The sequence below is a fragment of the Hemiscyllium ocellatum genome, chromosome 28, assembly GCF_020745735.1.
Source record: "Hemiscyllium ocellatum isolate sHemOce1 chromosome 28, sHemOce1.pat.X.cur, whole genome shotgun sequence".
In the NCBI taxonomy this organism is placed as follows: domain Eukaryota; kingdom Metazoa; phylum Chordata; class Chondrichthyes; order Orectolobiformes; family Hemiscylliidae; genus Hemiscyllium; species Hemiscyllium ocellatum.
The window spans coordinates 46,597,397-46,619,796 of record NC_083428.1 but is presented as its reverse complement, the minus strand read 5'-3'; the positions used below and the strand labels follow the sequence as shown (position 1 = coordinate 46,619,796).

The window sequence follows — 22,400 nt, the reverse complement described above, 5'->3', positions numbered from 1 at the left end:
CTTTTGATCAGGAGCCTATGAAGCAGTTTTGGTGCATTCTCATGTTAAAAAATGACACATAGAATGCAAGTTAATCCTGATATAGGTAGACCGAGCAATATTGGAAGCTTACCTTCACCAGTGGTGCCATTAATCCTGCCGGGAGATCGAAATATGGCACGTTGGGCACCAGGCTAGGATCATCTGGGCTGATCTGTGGTGGAGGGGGCCCTTGCCGTCTGATATGGGGTGGCTGTCCATTAAAACCTGGAGGGGGACCAGCAAAATCTGGGTGTTGGGGCCCACCCCATGGAGGGGGTTCTCCCATTCCTGGCGGAGGCATTCGGTGTGGAGGATGATGAGGAGGGCCCATATCTGAAATATTAACATTGAAGAGGCATTTCAGCCAAAGTTCAATACCTGGTTCTGTTTCTTAGTTGTATTAATGTTTCAGGCTTATATATAACACAATACTATTACACCTGACCTACATGTGTCAAATCACAAACAAAATAGTGACAACTATTATTAGAAAATTAATAAACTGTAGTTTATAAAAGCAACATTAATGCGAATCTTGCATCGAGCTATAAATTGAAATTGCAAATGATTTGTTTGACAGATAGGAGATGTGACCGATGCATACAAAAATCACAATTTTGCTCAACAATGGCAAAATAAAACCAGATTTGATTCTGAATTACATATGCAGTTCACAACTATGAATGAAAAAGGCTATTCTGCCCAACTAAACCAAAGTTATGTTTCACTAGGTGAAGTATCCAACAGATTTCACCTGACTTTCCTAACTGCCTTCTGTCAGTTATAAATCTCCTCCTTAGTCTGGAATGTGAAGAACTTAGCATCACTGTTATTCCTACAGACTTCACAGGCTCAGCACAAAAAAATGCTCCAGGGTTGGTAAGTCAGGACCAGAAAAAAAAACTAGAGTGCAACTATCAGTCAAGACAAGGATCTGATCTCTCCCACTGCTGCTGTATCACAGTGAAGAAGTATTGGTTTTGGCTCACTGGTAACACTCAGCTTCTGAATCAGGATTGCGTACTCAAGTCCTACACCAGAACCTTGTACGCAAAATCTAGGCTGACATTACAACATAGCACAGCACACCCTCTACTGTGCACTACTGGAGGTCACACTGATGGAGCAGTGGTTCAATTTGTCTTCTAACGTTGATGTAAAACGTTTCATGGCAATATTATGAAGTTTGGAGAAATGTATCTTTTGTCCTAGGTAACATTTATTCCCTATCACAACCAAAACAGACAATTGCTATCACACTGCAGTTTAAGGGACTCTTGCTCTGTGCAAGTTGCCTTCCATGTTTCCTACATGTAAACTCTGATAACATTTCAAATATACTGTGAGAGCTTACTTTGGGGCATTAACACTGTTAAGGAGTGCTGCACAAATGGAAGTCTTTCTTTCTCTATAAGCACTTGGAAGAAACTTCTATGGAAAATAAGTGTATGAAATCAGCTTGAAGTCACAACAATGCAAAGTTTAAAAACAATTAAGAAAGAACTTAACTACATGATGCTATCAATGCACAGGTTGCTGGGAATTATTTACCTGGTGGAAAGTCTCCCTGTTGATAGTCAAAATGGTGAGGAGGATATGGAGGACGATCGAAGTGGTGTCGAGGAGGGAAGTCATCCTGCATGAACCGCGGAGGAATGCGGTTAAAGTTGTGGGGGTGTGGAGGCTGGTTGAAAGGTGGGTGCTGCTGGTGTGGTGGGAATGGGGGCTGCTGGCGGAAGTGAGGAGGTCTCTGCATTCTGAACGGTGGGTCCCGCTGCCCTCCCCAGGGTGGCTCATGCTGGTTATTCCACGGTGGCTCAAACTGATTATTCCAGGATGGCTCATGCTGGTTGTTCCAAGGAGCATCCCGTTGGTTGTTCCAATTTTGTTCCCGCTGGTCATTCCACATCCCTTCATGATTGTTATTCCAGGGTTGGCAATGAGGTGGTCCTTGGTGTGGAGCATTAAACCCCTGGTCAAACTGGCAATGGTAAAAAAGAGAAAGACATGCTCAGACTCCAAGAACCATTATTTAAAGTACATTGAATTGACAGCATAGAACCATTTATTCATTAAATGTTAAGACAGCATGGTTTAAACTGCAGCTATCAACACTTGTTGACTTACCTTTTTAAAAAGCTGGCATACGTGACACCTTGGTAATGGTGAGGTCCATGTCAAATGAACTGATTCATAAAGAGATCTTTCTCAATTTTAACTAATTCATCCAAACAAATGGTTTGGGTTGAACAGCTAATTTATATCTTGCTCAACTTGACTCTAAGACATTCATTCTCTGACTAGCCCAGCTAGTGAATGGAAGCATCAACAGGGGCAAAGAGAAACTCCAACTCACTGAACACTGCACTAACCTAACGATCAGTATTAATGGGTAATAATTAAAAATACAAAATAAAAACTACAAGAACTGTGGAATCTGTAAATCATAAGCAAAAATAGAGATTGCTGGAAAAGCTCAGCAAGTCTGGTAACATCTATGATTAGATTCCCTACAACGTGGAAACAGGCCCTTTGGCTCAACAAGTCCACACCGACCCTCCGAAGAGCAACCCACCCAGACTCATTCCTCTACATTTACCCCTGAAATATGCACCTAACACTATGGGCAATTTAGCATGGCCAATTCACCTAACCTGCACATCTTCTTGGACTGTGGGACGAAACCGGAGCACCCGGATGAAACCCACCCAGACATGGGGAGAATGAGCAAACTCCACACAGACAGTTGCCTGAGGCGGGAATTGAACCCGGGTCCCTAGCACTGTGAGGCAGCAGTACTAATCACTGAGCCACCGTGCTGCCCTGTTTCGGATCCAGTGACCCTTCCTCAGATTTATCTTCACAGATGCTGCCAGACCCACTGAGCTTTCCCAGCAATCTCTATTTCTTATTTGTTTGTAATTAAAAATACTTCTTTCAAGTAGGGTTAGTTATTGAAATCTGTTCACACTCACATTATGGGAGAAATATACTGCCAAGCCTGATCCTGTCCTCATAACTTGGTCTTTGTTATTACAACATTCATTAAAATGACAGCTGTCACCTTTATATAACCAAGTAATGCTGAAAAAGCACAAGCAGATACTCAAGAGCTGCTTTAAGTAAATGCAGAACACTGACTAAGGATAATGGTAGGCTAGTACCACTTACAAGAATACACAGTATTTCCTGCAGGAAGTGTGTCAAAAGATTATTTTAAAAATGATCATTCTTTAATTAGAAATCCTGATCAATATGTACACACAGGTTTGACATGTTATTTAATTACAACCAGGCCATACGTTTCATAAGATTGCTCTCAGCACACACATATAGCAGATACCAACAGAGGAACCTATTCATGGAATGCATTCTTGAATAGCAGCACTGCTTTGGTTGACAGGCACAAGAGATAAATGAGCTGACACTTTACACTCATGGTGAGACCTTTGTGTCCTTTTATAGGTCACTGGTTTAGACATATAGAATTATTTATGGGTTTCCTTGTTGGCGGTTAAATGTACTTCAAGTTAGAATGAAGGACAGCACCTAAAAACCATGTTGCGTAGTCCCCTGTCTTAGTCAGATTTCAATAGATTCAGAGAAAATGGAGAAGTGGAAGAACATTTACTGGGGTTCATGACATGGGAGGAAGGGCTGAAAGTATTAACCAGTAAAATAAGAACAAGATGAGGGAAATAATATAAATCCTGTATTTACAGATCAAAATTGTGCACATCTTATGGATAAAATTTAAATGTACATTAAAATTTATATAAATGAAAATGTCTTTTAAGTATATGAGCAAAAGAAACTGTAGTATCAAACATGTGTAACATGTTCACTTAAATATTCTGCAGTCAGTGTCCTAGAGGACACTGGCTTGGAAGCACTGACCTTCTGCAGCTGCACCACATCACCAGCCTTCCATCCTTAGTGTATGATAAGTTATTATTTGGTTCCCTTAATTAATTAATATCCTTGAACACTTTAGCTAGTGTTTCACCACTTACTGTATTTACCTTTATCATCTAAAATATTTTAAACTTTATGTTTCTCTAATTTCCAGCTATTTACACTGTTCTTGGCTATTATTCACCAGCTACGGTGGCACAGTGGTTAGCACTGCTGCCTCACAGCGCCTGTAGACCCGGGTTCAATTCCCGACTCAGGCGACTGACTGTATGGAGTTTGCACGTTCTCCCCGTGTCTGCGTGGGTTTCCTCCGGGTGCTCCGGTTTCCTCCCACAGTCCAAAGATTTGCGGGTCAGGTGAATTGGCCATACTAAATTGCCCATAGTGTTAGGTATGGGTGGGTTGCGCTTCGGCGGGTCGGTGTGGACTTGTTGGGCCGAAGGGCCTGTTTCCACACTGTAAGTCTAATCTAATCTAATCAACCTTTCCTATGATATCATTATTGACAATTCCTTTCAGTCACCCTCCCTGTCTCAGGATTCTCCTGTCACCTGTTCCTCTTGGTGATGCTGGCTGCCTGTCTTATGGTCTTCCTCTAAGACACTATAGATGACACTGACTGCCTGTCTTAGAATTCTGTCACATCTGCCCTTCTAGGTGATGCTAATTGTCTCAGGTTGCTCCTCTCACTCGCTCCTCTGTGATGCTGACTGCCTCTCTGGTGGTTCTCGTGCACACTCCTGTGTGTGATACAGACAGCCTGTTTTGGGACAAGCAGTTTGCTTGATTTATTTCTCTACTGATACAGACCTGGAAGAATTCCCCAAACCAGTACCTGTTGCTGTTGGCCCCAGAGTGGCATGGCAGGACGTTCGAACCATGGTGGCTTAGAAGACGAGTGCTCATGTTGCCCAGGTCCTCGCTGTCCTGCTGGACTGAGTTCTTGCCCTCCACTTGGCACATTTTCAGGGAGGGAAAGTGGGGGCTTGGCCTCATCTGTAATATAATCAGAAGATTTTTAAAAGTGGTTCCCCTCAACAGCATCCTACAAAAATCTCTACAAAAAACACAAAAGTTGCCATTAATTGGCTAACTTTCCAAGGCAAATCACAGCAACCAACTGTCCACAGGCTATGGGAAACTGTGTGTGGGGGAAGGAAATGGCCTCTCATGCTGCATCTTCTATGAAAGGCCAACGATAACTAGACATAGTGAGCTTGCCATGTAGAACTCCATCATGGAGTTCAGAAATTTCTCAATAACTTGTAAGTAGAATAATCAAGTCAGGCTTATTACCTTTATACAAATGGCTGAGGAAGTGAAATGTGAGCCCTCCAATTTGCAGTGTATTTTTTCTAAAGTTTTTAAACTATTAATGAAGGGAAGCAAGAATACCTTGCTCTCACAATACTTGTGTTGCAAAGAACTTGACTTTGTTCTGATTACTCTTTGACTCAGATAAAATACTCAATAGCAGCTCCATATCTGAATTTCAAAAACAGACATTCACTGAGAGGGACCTCTCTTGAGCCTCTACTTATCCTGAAAAGTCAAATCTCATCAGGTTAGAGATCAACAGACTAATCCAGGATTTCTGTAAACATGAGTTTTACGTAAGATAGCAGTGGAAATTAAAAAATTATGTAAATACGCACATCTTTCTTTTTTAATTCAAATGTACGATGTGCTAACACTTCAGTTCATACGTTTCATTTCATTCATTACTGCACCTTGTGTCTCAGTTGGTGAAAGCGCTGGCAGATCTTGGCTCGGAGGCATTGGGATGTGTGGTGGTGGAGCCTCAGGTTCCAGCAGTGTTTGGGGCTGTGCCTGGGGTTGGGGTTGGGGCTGAGGCTGGGGTGGAGGCTGGGGTGGTTGATGTTGATGTTTGGTGAGACTGTCCACAAACTCTTGGTGATGGGCTTTCAAGCTCTGGATCTGCTGCTGGAATGCCATCTGAATGGGCTGAACCACAGCAGCAAACTCTGTGATTAGAGAGGCCTGCAGGAAGTACCATACAGAAGCACAAAATTACATTCAGGAACATTGATGGAGAAGATGAGATCAGTGTAAACTAAAGATGCTGGCAAAATAAAGAATAGGCTCAAGGCATCAAGCATGTTTATCATAAAGATCTTGAATTTAATTAAATTCCTGAGAAATAAAATGGATAATTCCCACAAGAGATTCCCAGTAGGGGTTTGGTCAACTGGTTTCTTTCCAAATATTGCTAACAATTTTAATTTGTAGTTATGCATTGTGGCATCCTTGCATCAAAGGTAACAATTTGATCAGAGTCAGAAGTTGGTTAAAATACCTGAACACACAACCTAGGCTGGTACTTCAGTGATGTACTTGGCAGTTCACTGTTGGCAAAGCCATTTTTTTGGCATAGATGTTATCCATGCCTTTCTATCTAAGTGGATCTATAAGATCCTACAACAATATTTGAAAGTAGGGGAATTCTCTTTGTGACTTAGACAGCACTTTTATGTCAACTAACATCAGACAATCTGATCATTTATTTCCTTTGCTGGGAGATGGTGCACTATTGCTGCTATATTTGCCTACACTAATACAGGTGACTCATACTTAGAAGTACCTCATTAGCAGTAAAGGGCTTTTGGATATCATGAGGTCACAGCAGGAGCATTTTGATTGCAACCATTTTATATCTATCGAGAAACACATTTGATACAAGTTTTCAAAATCATGACAGGCTCGACAGCGTAAATAGGAACAGGTTGTACCCTCTCATAAAAGAGTAGAGAGTAAGGAGGAACAGATATAAGATAATTTACAAAAGAAGCAACATGATGAGAAAAAATAATTCACATCACAAGTAGTTGTGAGTTGTGTGGAAAGTGACATTAAATTACAACGATCAGAGAACCAGTGCAGATGAAATCGGTTGAATGGCCTCCCTTCACACTGTAACAATTCTGATTCTGAAGTTTTGGAACATTAAACTTTACAGACTCCATTTACATGATGCAGCAGTCCTAAATCCTAACTCTTTAATTTATTAAGAGTACTGTTGTGTTAAAAAGGAACTTGATACTCATTACCAGTCGCAATACCACATTTCCCAAGCTAAGTCCAGCATGGTCATTTGCAAAAACTAGGATCTCATTACCTGAAAAAGGCACCATGATCTTAGATCTGTGCCAATTTCTGAACTACCATTCAAATTTCAATTCATCACACAAGTCGTCATTGCAAATTCCCTGCTTTAGTCTCCCAATTAATGCCAAATTTGCATTACTTTGATGCTATAAGCCAACATCTACTAAGAATGGAAACAAAATCATGCAAATCTATCTCAAGTTGGATCCTTAGAGGGAGGAGAGAATGGAATTTTTCATCTAATTAATCTATGCTAATGTTTAACACAGGTGACAGCTTACTGTATCACCTTGACTGTTTTACAAGGTTTGAAGACAAGATAAGATAAAGTCACCATAATCACAGAGGACTATTTCTCATTAGAGACAGAAATGACTGGTGGTGAATTTGACAGGAGGCTAGCTACATCTCAGGCAAGGGGAGATATTGAGAAGGCATGGCCTTCATGGTGCAGGAATTGAACCTGAACATCATTTTGCATTGCAAATCAGCCACCCAATAAATTGAGCTGTGCAACACTGCCAAAAACATGGTGGAAGTGAATTTGAGTCTTTTTTGCTTAGATGAGCTAGGATTTAACTTAAAAAGCATCTGATAAATAATCTGATAATGACTTCTTAATCAAAACTTATTTCAAATGTTAACTATTCCAAAGCTAAGCAGTAGCTTGTTTGCATTCTGAATAGCAGATACTACAGGTACCCAAGTTACTAACCTGGTACTGTCCAAGTCCAAGAGCTGGGCTCTGCAACTGCTGAATAATGGACTCATCAAAGTAACCATTCTTCTCCCACAGTTGCAACAGCTGTGAAAAATTGATTTTAAAAATGTTGTGTTAGGAGATGTCAGCAATTAAAGGCTGCACAATCTTTTCAAATGTATTTGTGGGTATGTTCGCCAAGCTGGGATGTTGATTCACAGACATTTCATCCCCATTCTAGGTGACCCCCTCAGTGGTTTGGAGACTCCTGTGAAGCGCTGCTGTACTGTGCCTTTTGGAATTTATTTGGTTTGTTCCTGCTGTTTCCAGTTGTTCATTGTAGTGGTTGGTATACTGAGTCTAGGTCAATGTGTTTATTGATGAGTACCATGCTTCTAGAAATTCTTTGACTGTCCTCTGTTTAGCTTGTCCTATTATCATTGTGTTTTCCCAGTTGAATTTGCAGTCCTTGTCATCGGTGTGTATGGCTACCAGGGACAACTAGTCATGGTGTTTAGTAGCTAGTTGGTGTATATGGATGCGAATTGTAAGTTGTCTGCATGGGAATCTTGACAGCTACATTTGCCTTGCACATGATGGGTACTGGGTCTTTTATTCTGATGAATTTTGTATGAGTGCAGCTGTTGATTTATGGGGTATCATGAATCCAAGTAATCGGAGAGGTCTGGCTGTTATTTCAGAGACATTTTTTTATGTAAGGTAGCGTGGCTAGTGTGTTAGGTCATGGCATGTCATTGCCGTCTTGTTTGTCTGCTAAGCATCTGCATATCAAGTTGTAGGGCTATCCACCCTTGGCAAAGACTTTGTGGAGGTGTTCTTTTTCTTTGCTTTGCAGGTAGTGCAATGTGTTGCAGCCCTTTTGAACAGGGTCCTAATGCTACTTCTGTGTTGTGTTATAGTTCAGGATCTGGTCCATGTGTGGCTTTTACAAAGTCACAGAGATGGACAGCAACGAAACACGGTCCAACTTGTCCATGCCAACCAGATATCCCAATCCAATCTAGTCCCATTTGTCAGCACTTGGCCCATATCCCTCCAAACCCTTTCTGTTCATATACCCACCCAAACGCCTTTTAAATTGTACTAGCCTTCACCACTTCCTCTGGCAGCTCATTCCATAGATACACCATCCTCTGCATGAAAAAGTTGCCCCTTGGGTCTCATATCTTTCCCCTCTCACCCTAAACCTACGCCCTCTAGTTCTGGGAAAAGACTTTGTCTATTTACCCTATCTATGCCCCTCATGATTTTATAAACCTCTACGAGGTTACTCCTCAGTCTCTGACATTCCAGGGAAAACAGCCCCAGCCTATTCAACCTCTCCCTTTTGCTCAAATACTCTAACCCTGGCAACATCCTTGAAAGGGTTCAGAAAACACTTACAAGTTTCACTACATCTTTCCGACAGGAAGGCGACCAGAATTGCACACAATATGCCAAAAGTAGCCTAACCAAAGTCCTGTACAGCCGCAACACGACCTCCCAACACCAGTACTCAATGCTCTGATCAATAATGGAAAACATACCAAATGCCTTCTTCACTATCCTATCTACCTGCAACTCTACTTTCAAGGAGCTATGAACCTGCACTCCAAGGTCTCTTTGTTCAGCAACATTCCCCAGGACCCTACCATTAAGTATATAAGCCCTGCTAAGATTTGCTTTCCCAAAATGCAGCACCTTGCATTTAGCTAAATTAAACTCCATCTGCCACTCCTTGGCCCATTTGTCAATTTGATCAAAATCCCGTTCTAATCTGAGGTAACCTTCTTCACTGTCCACAACATTTCTAATTTTTGGTGTCATCTGCAAACTTACTAACTATACCTCCTATGTTCACATCCAAATCATTTATATAAATGACAAGCAGTAGTAGACCCAGCACCAATCCTTGTGGCACTCCACTGATCACAGGCCTCCAGTCTGCCACCACCCGCAGTCTTCTACCTTTGAGCCAGTTCTGTATCCAAATGGCTAGTTCTCCCTGTATTCTGTAAGATCTAACCTTGCTGATCAGTCTCCCATGAGAACCTTGTCAAACGCCTTACTGAGGCCCATATAGATCACATCCACATCCCTGACCTCATGAATCTTCTCTGTTACTTTTTCAAGAAACTCAATTAAGTTCGTGAGACCTCATTTCCCAAGCACAAAGCCATGTTAACTATCCCTAACCAGTCCTTGCCTTTCCAAATACATGTACATCCTGTCCCTCAGGATTCCCTCCAACAACTGGCCCACCACTGAGTCAGGCTCACTGGTCTATAGTTCCTTGGCTTTTCCTACCATCCTTCTTAAACAGTGGCACCACATTAGTCAACCTCCAGTCTTCTGGCATCTCACCTCTGACCTTCGATGATACAAACATTTCAGCAAGGGGCCCAGCAAACACTTCCCTAGCTTCCCGCAGAGTTCTAGGGTACACCTGATCAGGTCCTGGGGATTTATCCACCTTTATGCGTTTCAAGGTATCCAGCTCTTACTCCTCTGTAATATAGACTTTTTTCAAGATGTCACCATCTATTTCCCAACATTTTATATCTTCCATATCCTTTTTCACAGTAAACGCTGGTGCAAAATACTCATTTAGTATCTCCCCCATTTCCTGCGGCTCCACACAAAGGCCACCTTGATGATCTTTGAGGGGCCCTATTCGCTCACTAGTTACCCTTTTGTCCTTAATGTATTTGTAAAAACCCTTTGGATTCTCTTTAACTCTATTTGCCAAAGCTGTCTCATGTCCCCTTTTTGCCCTCCTGATTTCCCTCTTAAGTATACTGCTACTGCCTTTATACTCTTCTAAGGATTCACTCGATCGTTCTTGTCTACACCTGACACGTGCTTCCTCCTTTTTCTTAACCAAACCCTCAATTTCTTAAGTTATCCAGCTTTCCCTTTCACCCTATCGGGAATATACTTTCTCTGGACTCGCGTTCTCTCATTTCTGAAGGCTTCCCATTTTCCAGCCACCCTTTACCTGTGAACATCTGCCCCCAATCAGTTTTTGAAAGTTCTTGCCTAATACCGTCAAAATTAGCCTTTTTCCAATTTAGAATTTCAACTTTAAGATCCCGTCTATTCTTTTCCATCTCTATTTTTAAACTCATAGAATTATGTTCACTGGTCCCGAAATGCTCCCCCACTGACACCTCAGTCACTTGCCCTGCCTTATTTCCCAAGAGTAGGTCAAGTTTTGCACTCTCTCTAGTAAGTACATCCACATACTGACTCAGAAATTTTTCTTGTACACTCTTAACAAATTCCTCTCCATCCAAACCATTAACACTATGGCAGTCCCAGTCTATTCCTGTACACTTTTGTTATGCATTCACTGTTCTATGTTCTTTCTACTATCACATCCGCATCCTACCATCACAAAGGCTACACAAAACACTATATTGGACAAACAAGCAGACAACTAGCAATCCGCATCCATGACCACCACCTACCCACTGAACGCTACGACTAGCCGCCCCTGGAAGCCATATTCACAGATGACAAGGTGCACAAACTCGACTGGAACATCACAATGATAACAGAACAAGCTATACAGAGGACAGCCAGAGAATTTCTAGAGGCACAGCACTCATCCATGGACTCCATCAATTATCACATAGACCTAGATCCAGTATACCGACCACTAAAACGAACTACCAGAATGGGCAACCAGAAGCAGTGGGAATAAAACAAAATAAAATTCCAGAAGAGACAGTACAGACTGTGGTGTTCCCTAGAAAGAGGGTGTTCCCTAGAAAGAGCACAAAATATCTGTGAGTCAACTTCCCAGCTCAGCGAACATACCCACAATCATGGCAACCGAGTTACAAATCTTTATGCAAACCTTTTAGAATGTACATCAAACTAGGTTAAAAAAAATCCAGAATTCTTGAAGAATTACAGCTTTATCTTATTAGTGTTTACTGATCAATGAATGCCATGTTCCCTGCACCCTAGTGCAGGCAGTGTTACTGCATAACATGATGCTGGGACTTACATGGTACTAAAGCCACTTCTCATTAGTTTACAGGTACAATGATACAAGACATATAATAAAAACAAAAATGCTGGAAAGATAAAGCAGGCTGTAAAGGCAAAATAAGAGTTGGTGACTCTTTAGGTGTGACCCTGTTGCCTTTTCCACTCCGATATCCTGACTGATCTACTACATTTTTCCAGAATTTTGTATTTTCATTCCAACCTCAGAAATTAGCTTACAACCTAAGCTATTAGCAAGGGAAGATTGGGATTGCACTCCATAACTGAGCAAAATCTTTTGCCAGACCAACAAATGTCTCAAACTGAACTTCACTGCTCCCTATTCCTGCTCCCACTTTGATTGGTTGATACCATGGATCAACCAGAGTCAAGAGCTCTTTGGTTGGCTCATCTTGGATTTCTCCACAAAACCAAGGTGGAAGTTTTAGCACTTGGTGTGATGACATAGATTTCACAGACAGGAGCTGTGGCTTAAGAAGCAGTAACAGAGGCCACATGGTCCATCGTGCACAGTATTCCAAGTTTGGTCTCACCAAAGCCTCATATTCTGAAGCAAAGCTTTATGTGCTCCTTGTACAAGCACAAGCCGCTTTGAACATCAACATTTACATGCTTTTCAAAAAATATTCTGCTTTTCTGTTCTATTCTTACAATTAAATTGAATAATCTCACAATTGCCCATATTATTTCTCCATCTGTCGATATATTGCCTACATCTCTTTTGTATCCTCCTCAGAACTTGCATTCCAACCTACCTTTGTTACATCAGCAAACATAGACACATTACTCCTTACCTCTGCACTTAAGTCACTAATATTACAGTACACACTAGTCACTAGCTTGCCAACTTGAAAGTCCCATTCATCCATACGGTCAGCTTATTAAGTAGTCCTGTATCCATGATATCACACCCAATTCAATGTGTCTGCAGCTTTTGTATAAACACACACGGGTGTAACAGTGGCTCAATGGTCAGCACAGCTGTCTTACAGCACCAGAGACATGGGTTCGATTCCCACCTTGGACAATTGTTTGTGTGGAGTTTGCACATTCTCCAGTGTCTGCATGGGTTTCCTCCGCGTGCTCCGGTTTCCTCCCACAATCCAAAGATGTGCAGGTCAGATGAACTGGCCAAGCTAAATTGCCCATAGTGTTAGGTACATTAGTCAGAGGGGAATGTAGGGGAAACGGGCCTGGGTGGATTATTCTTCGCAGGGTCAGTGTGGACTTGTTGGGCCGAAGCGCCTGTCTCAATACTGCAAGGAATCTAATCTAATCTAATCTAAACCTTTCATATTTATGTGGTCCTTATTTTATGCCTTTTTAAAATCGAAGTATTCTACATCTCCTGTTACCCTACTAGTTACATCCTCAAAAACATTCATCAAATAAGATTTCCATTTTATAAAAGCATGTTTAGCTGTAATGATTTTTTTTTTAAAAAGTGTAACATTAAGATTTCCCTAATAGCACTTTCTGATGACAAATGTTAGGTTTAACACACCTATAGTCCCCTTTCTTTCCATTCTTTCTTCAGAGTTTCCCATCTCTAAGACAATTTCGTAATGTAGAGAACTCTGGAAAATCCCAGCTGATGTAGCCACTGCAGTTAGAGTCAGAGTGGAAACAGACCCTTCAGTCCAATCTCTCCCCTACCAGGTTTCTAAACTGAACAATTTTGATGATATTAGCGAAGAACTTTAAGAAAGCTGATTGGGTGCAGATGTGCACAGGTAAAGGGACAGCTGGAAAATGGGAAGCCTTCAAAAATAAGGTAACAAGAGTCCAGAGACAGCATGTTCCTGTTATGGTGAAAGGCATGGCTGGTAGATGTAGGGAATGCTGGATGACTAGAGGAACTGAGGTTTTAGTCAAGAAAAAGAAGGAACCATATGTCAGGAATAGACAGCAGAGATCAAGTGAATCCTTAAGAAGAGTATAAAGGCAGTATGCGTATACTTAAAAAGGAAATCAGGAGGGCAAAAAGGGGACATGAGATAGCTTTGGCAAATAGAGTTAAGAGAATCCAAAGGGATTTTACAAATACATTAAAAACAAAATGGTAACTAGGGAGAAAATAGGTCCCTCAAAATTCCTGATGAAGGGCTTATTCCTAAAATGTCAATTCTCCTGCTCCTCAGATGTTGCCTGACCTGCTGTGCTTTCCCAGCAACAAATTCTCAACTCTAACCTCCAGCATCTGCAGTCCTCATAGTATAAGAGAGAATAGGTATACTCAAAGATCAGTATGAAACCACAGGAGATGGGGAGATACTAAACAAGTATTTTGCATTCATGGTTATGATGGAGAAGGACATGGAAGATATAGAATGTGGGGAAATAGATGGTGACATCTTGAAAAATGTCCATATTACACAGATGATGGTGCTGGATGTCTTAAATCCCCACGACCTGATCAGGTGTACCTAAAGCTCTGTGGGAAGCTAGGAAAGAGATTGCTGGGCTCCTTGCTGAGGTATTTGGATCATTGATAGTCACAGGTGAGGTGACGGAAGACTGGAGGTTGGCAGGACTTATACACTTAATGGTAAAGTCCTGGAGAGTGTTGCTCAACAAAGATCTTGGAGTGCGAGTTCATAGTTCCTTGAAAGTGGAATTGCAGGTAGATGGGAAAGCGAAGGTGGTAATTAAAATGCTTTCCTTTATTGGTCAGAGCATTGGGTGCAGGAGTTGGGAGGTCATGTTCGGGCTGTACAGGATGTTAGTTATGCCATCTTTGGAATATTGTGTGCCATTTTGGTCTTCCTCCTATCGGAAGGATGTTGTGAAACTTGAAAGGGTTCAGAAAAGATTTACAAAAATGTTGCCGGGGTTGGAGGGCTTGAGCTATCGGGAGGCTGAATAGGCTGGGGCTGTTTTCACTGGAGCGTCGGAGGTTGAGGGGTGATCTTATAGAGATTTATACAATCATGAGGGGTGTGAATAGGGTAAATAGAAAAGGTTTTTTTCCCTGTGTTGGGGGAGTCCAGAACTAGAAGGCAAAAGTTTAGGGTAACAGGGGAAAGATTCAAAAGGGACCTAATTTTTGCATAAAGGGTGGTATGTGTATGGAATGAGCTGCCTGAGCAAGTGGTGGAGGCTGTTACAATTACAACATTTAAAAGACATCTGGATGGGTATATGAATAGAAAGGGTTGATGGATATGGGCCAAGTGCTAGCAAATGGGACTAGCTTAATTTAGCATGGATGAGTTGGACCGAAGGGTCAGTTTCCATGCTGTACATCTCTCTGACTCTAATTCCCATTTGCTTGCTTTCACACGTATTTGAGGCACCTTATCAAATGCATTATCATTTTTAGACGTCTAGTATGGATGCCATCAGGTCCTAGGATTCGAATTTTAATCTCTGGTTCTCTTCCTTCATCTTGTTCGTCTCTGGGTTACTCTCTATTTCTGGTATGCAACTTGCGATTCCTTCAGTAAAGTCAGACAAATAGAAGATAAATTTTTGTGCAATTTTCTCAGTTCCCATGATAATTTCTACTGTCTCTGCTTCTAAGGAATCACCAGTCACTTTAGATACGGTCTTCCTTTTTTCTAAATTTGTAAGATATCTCAGTTAGTTTGCTGTCATTTTATTTCTTTCCTTTGATTTTAAACAACCTTTGCTAATTTCTAAAACATTCCCATTCTTCACTCTTACGATTACTTCTTGTAACATTATAAGCTGCTTCTTTTAACTTAGTACCATCATTAACTTCCTTAGATGACATCTTTCTCACTGAAGTTTTCTTTCTCGATGCATTTTTGCTGAAAGATTTGAAATGCTCCTTCAAAGGTTTCCCACTGTTCGTTAATACCACATCTTTTTTCTATTTATACAATTAACCTGAGCTAGCTCTCCCCATACACCTATGTAATTGGCAGTTCGATTCTTATTCGAGATTGGAAAATACAGATTTCCAATTTGATGTAGAATTCTACTGTTTTACGATTATTTCACAGCGAGCATTTTAGTGTGGCATTACTAATTAATTCTAACTCTCTGCACTAAATGAATGAGTTTTATCCCTCATTGGTTCAGCAAGTTGCTTCACTCTTGGTCACCATGTAAGCCTGTCTGTGTTATGCCACTACTCTCTCTTTGTACATCAGAACAGGAGTTCTGGAGAAGGTTCACTGGATTCAAAACATTAACTGCTTTTCTCCACTGCCAATACTTTCAGACCCCAATTTGTTTTTGTTAGTACAGTTACATATCAATATTAATCATCCCCATATGGAGTAGCCTTAATATTAAATGATTACTTTGTTCTCAGATCACTTCCCTTCCATTACCTTTATGTTGCCATGGTCTCTGTTGTAATCTCCAACTCCAGTTCTGTATTCCACAGCCATATATGCTGTGAGTGGAATCTTTTTTCTACCCTTCAATTCATATCTTTGAATCACAGAATTTTACAATACAGAAGGCGGCTATTTGACTCTTCATGTCTGTAGTGGCTCCCGATAGAGCTACCCAGCTATCTCCACTCCCCAGCCTAATCATCACTGCCCTCTAACTTTATCATTTTCAAATACATATCCAGCTCTCTCCTCTGGCATCCACCTCCACCACTCTCCCAAGCAGCACATTCTCAATCCTGACAACTGTCTGATTAAAATGGTTGTTCCTCGCCTCACTCCTAGCTTTCTTGCCAACAATCTTTAAATTATGATCCCTAGTTACTAATATACCAACTAATGGAATATTCTTTTTACCCTGTCAAAGCTGTTGATAATTTTGAATGCCTCAATAAGGTAACCTCTTAATCTCTGCTCCAAGGAGAAAAGGCCCAATATCTCTATCTAAAATCCTTCATTTCTGGCATCATTCTCGTAAATCTCCTATGAACTCTCTCCAGGATGTCCTTAAATGAGGTGCCCAGAATTGACTACAATACTTCAAATGTGGTCTGATCAACGATTCGTAGAGGTGCAGCAACACTTCTTTGTTTTTATACTCTATACGTCTATTTATAAATCCCACAGATCCTATAAACCGCTTTAACAACTATTTCAACTTGCCTGGTCGCCTTCAGAGAATCATGCACATGAACCCAGAGATCCCTCTGCTCCTGTATTAGTGAGGCTGCATTGCCTCTCCATGTTGTTTTTACCAAAATGCATTAACTCACATTTCTCTGCATTGAAAATTGATCTGCCCAATTGGCCAACTAATGTCCCTCTGAAGTTGCTCAGCATCTATTCTTCCTAGCTTAGAGTCATCTGCAAATGTTGTGATTTTGCCCTCAGCACTCACCTCCAAATCATTTATGTAAATCAGATAATGCAACAGTCCCAAAATTGATCGCTAAGGAACACCACTTTCACTTCATCTCCAACCTAACAAATGCCCATCTATACCTATCCTCTGTTTCTGTTGGGATGTATATCTATACGCCGAGGGAGGGTGGACCTGTAGTTGCTGCTTGGGAAATCGGGGGGCGCTGCGGAGCTGCTGTTTGGACTGTTTACCGAAACTGCCTGTACAGCTGGACTACCAAGGTCAGACCAATACAATGGCAGCCTTTACTCGGAGACCTTGTTTACAAGACAGACCATCTCGTGGATACCTGCCAAGGCCGAGGCCTGTTCACAGGAAGCCTTTGTCTGTGAGAGATCACGTGTGTGAGTGATTACGTAGCGTTAGCTTAGCAAACAATATATCAAGCAGGGGTTTTTGGAAAGATTTCAGAACGCGCCTTCTCCAGTGAGCAGTAAATATCTCACTGTATTTTCTGTGTACGTCTCTCTCTCATTAAACCAGCTTATATTTTGAATCAGATCCAGTGTCTCTCTCCTTCAAACGAACACGGGGACGGTAGCTCCGTCCTAACAGTTTCCTATCTTTTAGCCAGTTTCTAATCCATGTTGCCAAAGACCCATCAACCCCAAACATTTCTAATTTGCTAGCAAACCTGCCAACACTGTATCAAATGCTTTCTGAAAGTCCAAATGCATAATACCCACAGCAGTGCCCTCAACCATTACTGTGTCAGATGTGACCTGCCATTGTCAAAGCCATGTTGACTATTATTAACTTATTTTACTCTAAGTATGTATTTACCGTAGCCCATATTTTGGCCTTCATCAGTTTCTATAATTTCCTGGGATGTCCTTTGTCCCTTTCTTAAACGATGGTGTCACATTTTCAATCCTCTGGTCCCCCAGGACTAATCCTGTGTTCAAAGAGGCCTTAAGATTTCTATCAAGAGCTCTGCTCCCTTAAGTCTCTCTAGAATCTGAGCGTGGCGACTTTTGGAGTGCTGCCATTAAGCACTTAATATTTCCCATTCCTTCAGCTCCTGTCAATTCCTCTGCCCCATTCTTTCATTATTTTAAAACATCTTCATCATATGATCCCATAGCCTCCACTGTTTCCCACTTCATTCTTCATATTTATGTTTCTCTCATTCAAATTCCCAGAGATTCAATGCTGTGTCCTTGCACAAGTTTCAGCCCTTTTATTATATGAGATAAAACTGCAACACAGTACTTCAACCCTACGAAGGATTTATATAGATTTATTCTGACTATTTTAATATTCTATATGTAAAACAATGTTTCCCAGTAATTCTTCTGTGACTTTATCCTCTTTAGTCACTGTGATTAAGGTTTCCTATTAAAAATAACTGACAGACCAGTTTTGGGTCTGACAGTAAACAGATATGTTGCAGATCCAGTTGCTCTTAACTACACTGAGAAATGATTCATCGGAGATTGGGTGCAACCAGTGACAATAATGTTGAGCAACAAAAAAAAAACTCAGAACCAAATATCACACATAATGATCATAAATTAAATTGTAATGTACTACAGAATTTGACTACAGTGATTCAAGGTAGCACCTCATCATCTCCAGAGCAACTAGGGATGGGCAATAAAATGTTAGCCCAGTGAACAATACTGTGATCCCATGCTTGAATTAAAAAAAAGGAAATCCACAACAAATGAGACACTACTGTCCCATTAAAGTAGATACATCATTGAGATGGAGACAAAGACAGATAAAGAACTGAGCACAATATCTGGTACCTAGCAAGGCTTTTATTGTGCACATTAAAAATGCCAGCCACGAAACAAGGGAATCAGCCTTCACCATTTATGGAATAGTCAGCTAAAGCACTGTTGAATACATTTCTCAAACCATTTCATAATAAAGCCCACGTTAACACTTCAAAATTCATATGAATCCACATGATAAAAACAAAACAGCAATAAAGCAGCACTGCAACATTCAATACATTTTTGTGTGAATACTATGTATAATTATGAATAATTTAATGAAAATCTGTATTTTTAAAGTACTTAATGTTCTTAAAATATTATTTTGTGTACTCACCATCCCAATATTTCATTGGAGCTTTACCAGCTCATGGAACTTGGCCAGGAAGTAGCAGAAGAATAGGCTGAAGTTCTTGAGGTGGCTGATGTTGGAATCCAGGTCATTCAACAGCACCAGAGTGACAGGGTGAGGCTACAGCTCAGCAACGGAGACATCACCACCAGGTTCATGGTCAGGGCAGAACTTTAAGACTCAATGAAGTGGCTACGAATTGAAATCCATGGCCCGAACAGCAAGAGACTAAGAGATGAGCAGGGGAAGGGCAGGGCTGGAAACCTCCTGGGCATCGAAGGTGGGATACAGTCTTAAAGGAAAGGAGTTTGTGACCCCATTCACTTTCTGCTACCCAAATTTGAGTTCCGACCCACAGTTTGCAAATCACTCACTTAATATCATACAAATTTCTTCCAGCACAGATTAATAAAATCAAAAGAAATCTTAAATAACACACTACTACCCCCTCCTGGTGAATAAACTGATTCATGAGCAAGTAGGGAAAATTACCCGTGCAATCTTCTGTTGTTTGTCTTCCTCCACAGCAAGGAAGCTGGTGCAATAAATAGGAACCACGACTTTCTGTAGGGCTGCAAGCAGGTCTCGGGCCTGTTTCCGCTGACTGTGAACACACAACGGAAGAAAGTTGAGACAAAACTGGTTCTCAAAACAAGAAAATAATTCAGTTTTTAACAACATTTGAACTTTTCTGCTTGTTCAGATACATTTACAAGAAAGGAAACACAGAAAGAATGTTTTTATTTTAAGTATTCAAGCAATGTCTTGGACTACAGAAATTCTAACGTGACCATCACTAGAAGTTCAAAGTGGAGGAATGAGACCCAACAGAATTACAGTTCCTGCAGTCTATTTTTCAGTCACTGGATGGTGCATATTATCCAAGAATTTTGTAAAATAGCTGAAACTGAGTGCATTAAAGGCCCTACAATCAATAGTAAAAGGTGGAGCACAACTGCCTGATTAAATACTCCTTGGAGCTACTGAATTAAATTTCAGCTCAGGCTAATAAAGTAATTCTATTTTTAATATAAATAGCGTACTCCTGAATCTGACTTCTAACTGTGTAATTAGCCTTTCTGGAACATACTAAGACAGCTGTGTTCTCCTTATTCTGCAACATCTGTTTTAGGTTAGATTCTTGAATTAATACAGGTATGCTGACTATTCAGACCCACTTAGTCTGAGTCCTGGAAGGAAAGTGGGGAGTTAATTTTATTACTTTCATTCCCTACTGAGTGGGCTGAACAGTAAAGCACAGCCTTTGTAAGTTAAAGTCACTAACTCAGAACAGATTAGGCATAGGAAAACAAGGCTTGCCTTGTATATGGTATATTACACCTTGGCAGACAGACTCCTACACCTGCCATACACAAATGAGATCTGTACATTAAAGAATCTGCTATACACAAGCATCATGGTCAGCTGGGAACATACACATGATATACAATTTGACCCCATTTTTCATCAGTTTCTTTGCCATAAGACCATAAGACGTAGGAGCAGAAATTGGGCCAGTCAATTGAACCTGCTCTGCCGTTCAATCATGGCTGATAAGTTTCTCAACCCCACTCTCCCACTTTGTCCCCGTAACTCTTGATATTCAAGTAGTTATCTACCTCAGTCTTAAATATAATCAGTGACCTGGCCTCCACAGCCTTCTGTGGCAATGAATTCCACAGATTCACCACTCTGGCTGTAGAGGTTTCCCTTTTACTCTAAAGCTGTGCTCTTGGGTCCTAGTCTCTCCTACCAAAGGAAACATATTTCCAACACCTACTCTGTCCAGGCCATTCAGTATTCTCTATGTTTCAATTAGATTCCTCCTTATCCTTCTAAACTCCATCAATATAAACCCAGAGTCCTCAAACATTCCTCATGTTAAGCTTTTCATTCCTGGGGCCTCTCTCGTGAACCTCCTCTGAACACGCTCCAGGGCTAGTACATCAGTTGAGATATAGGGTCCAAAACTGTGCATGATATTCCAAATGTAGTCCGACCAGAGCCTCAGAAGTACACCTCTGCTTTTATATTCAAGTCCTCTCAAATTAAATGCCATCATTGTATTTACCTTCCTAACTACTGACTCAACCTGCAAGAATACTCTGACAGATTCCAGGACTAGAACTCCCATGTCTCTTTGCACTTCAGACTTCTAAACTTTCTCCCCATTTAGAAAATGTCTCTATTCTTCCTACCAAAGTGCACGACCTCATACTTTCCCACACTGCCCTCCATCCGCCACGTTGTTGCCCACTCTCCGGAGCGGTTAGTGTTGCCATCTGGATCAAGATTTCGAATGCACCACCCAATGTATAAATGAAAGACTCAAAATACTTTATCCCCAGTTCAGCCTCAAAATGTAGCACTGCCACCTGTATTTATGCCTGACTCTTGAATCCAATGAGAATGCTCAGGAAAAGTTCTATGCTAACGCTGAAGCTCTCACTGACACTTCAGAAAAAAGACTATTTCTAGGACTTTCAGGACTCTGGTGTCTGCTTTGACAAGAAGTATTTTTTCAATAAAATTCAACTTCTGTATCATCTCTCTCTGCCCCTGACAATTGTATCTTCACAGGAAACAAAATCATGCTGTGAAACTATTGAGCTACTTTCATGTGGGTAAGAAAATCAGGCCCAAGTCGCACTGGGACTTTAGACTATCAGAGAAAATTCTGACATGGTTTCTGCTGTCAGGAAAATCCAAGAGAAATATTCAGTAACCAGGAACTCTTCAGCACATTAGCCAGCTTGCCCACACTTTCACTCATCATGAGGCTCTATGGTGTGTACGCTGAAGATTTTAAAACTTTAATCAGAATCCTGCAACTATTTCAGGACGATTTGTCTGAACTAGCTTGAGCAGGAGATCTGCTATAGATCCTTTTGAAAGCCAGATAACTAAACTTATCACCACAGATGTATGTTTCCCACAGCTCACCCTATTTAGAAGCAATTATAAATCATTTTAGTTCTGCACATAATGTATACATGGTCAGTAAAATATTCTACCTCTCGTATACTGAGCACTTCCTATACCTCTCTGGTAAAGACACCACTGGTAAAGGGATCCAACACTGCCAGCATAGTCTCCTGCAAACTACAACAGTAGGGGTTCAAGAACCAAGATTTCCATGAGTCAACTGAACTCTTGGGGTAAACAGCAGTTGATGTCACCACATTCTGTACAGCAGAGACATCAGAAAGGATTGGTGCTGGGTTGAGTGCTTTTTGTCATTTATATAAATGATTTGAAT

The 22,400-nt window shown here is 41.0% G+C and overlaps 1 protein-coding gene across 2 annotated transcripts in view; it reads right to left on the bottom strand.

The window, feature by feature from the left end:
- Positions 1 to 22,400, bottom strand: part of cherp (calcium homeostasis endoplasmic reticulum protein) — a 68,985-nt gene that overhangs the window by 15,124 nt on the left and 31,461 nt on the right. For both annotated transcript variants that reach the window (XM_060846394.1, XM_060846395.1), the window contains exons 6-11: positions 19,634 to 19,745; positions 7,778 to 7,867; positions 5,667 to 5,937; positions 4,772 to 4,932; positions 1,573 to 2,002; positions 113 to 354 (exon numbers count right to left, since the gene is read on the bottom strand). In XM_060846394.1, the coding sequence (XP_060702377.1) occupies positions 113 to 354; positions 1,573 to 2,002; positions 4,772 to 4,932; positions 5,667 to 5,937; positions 7,778 to 7,867; positions 19,634 to 19,745 (1,306 nt within the window). The remainder of the gene's footprint in view (positions 1 to 112; positions 355 to 1,572; positions 2,003 to 4,771; positions 4,933 to 5,666; positions 5,938 to 7,777; positions 7,868 to 19,633; positions 19,746 to 22,400) is intronic.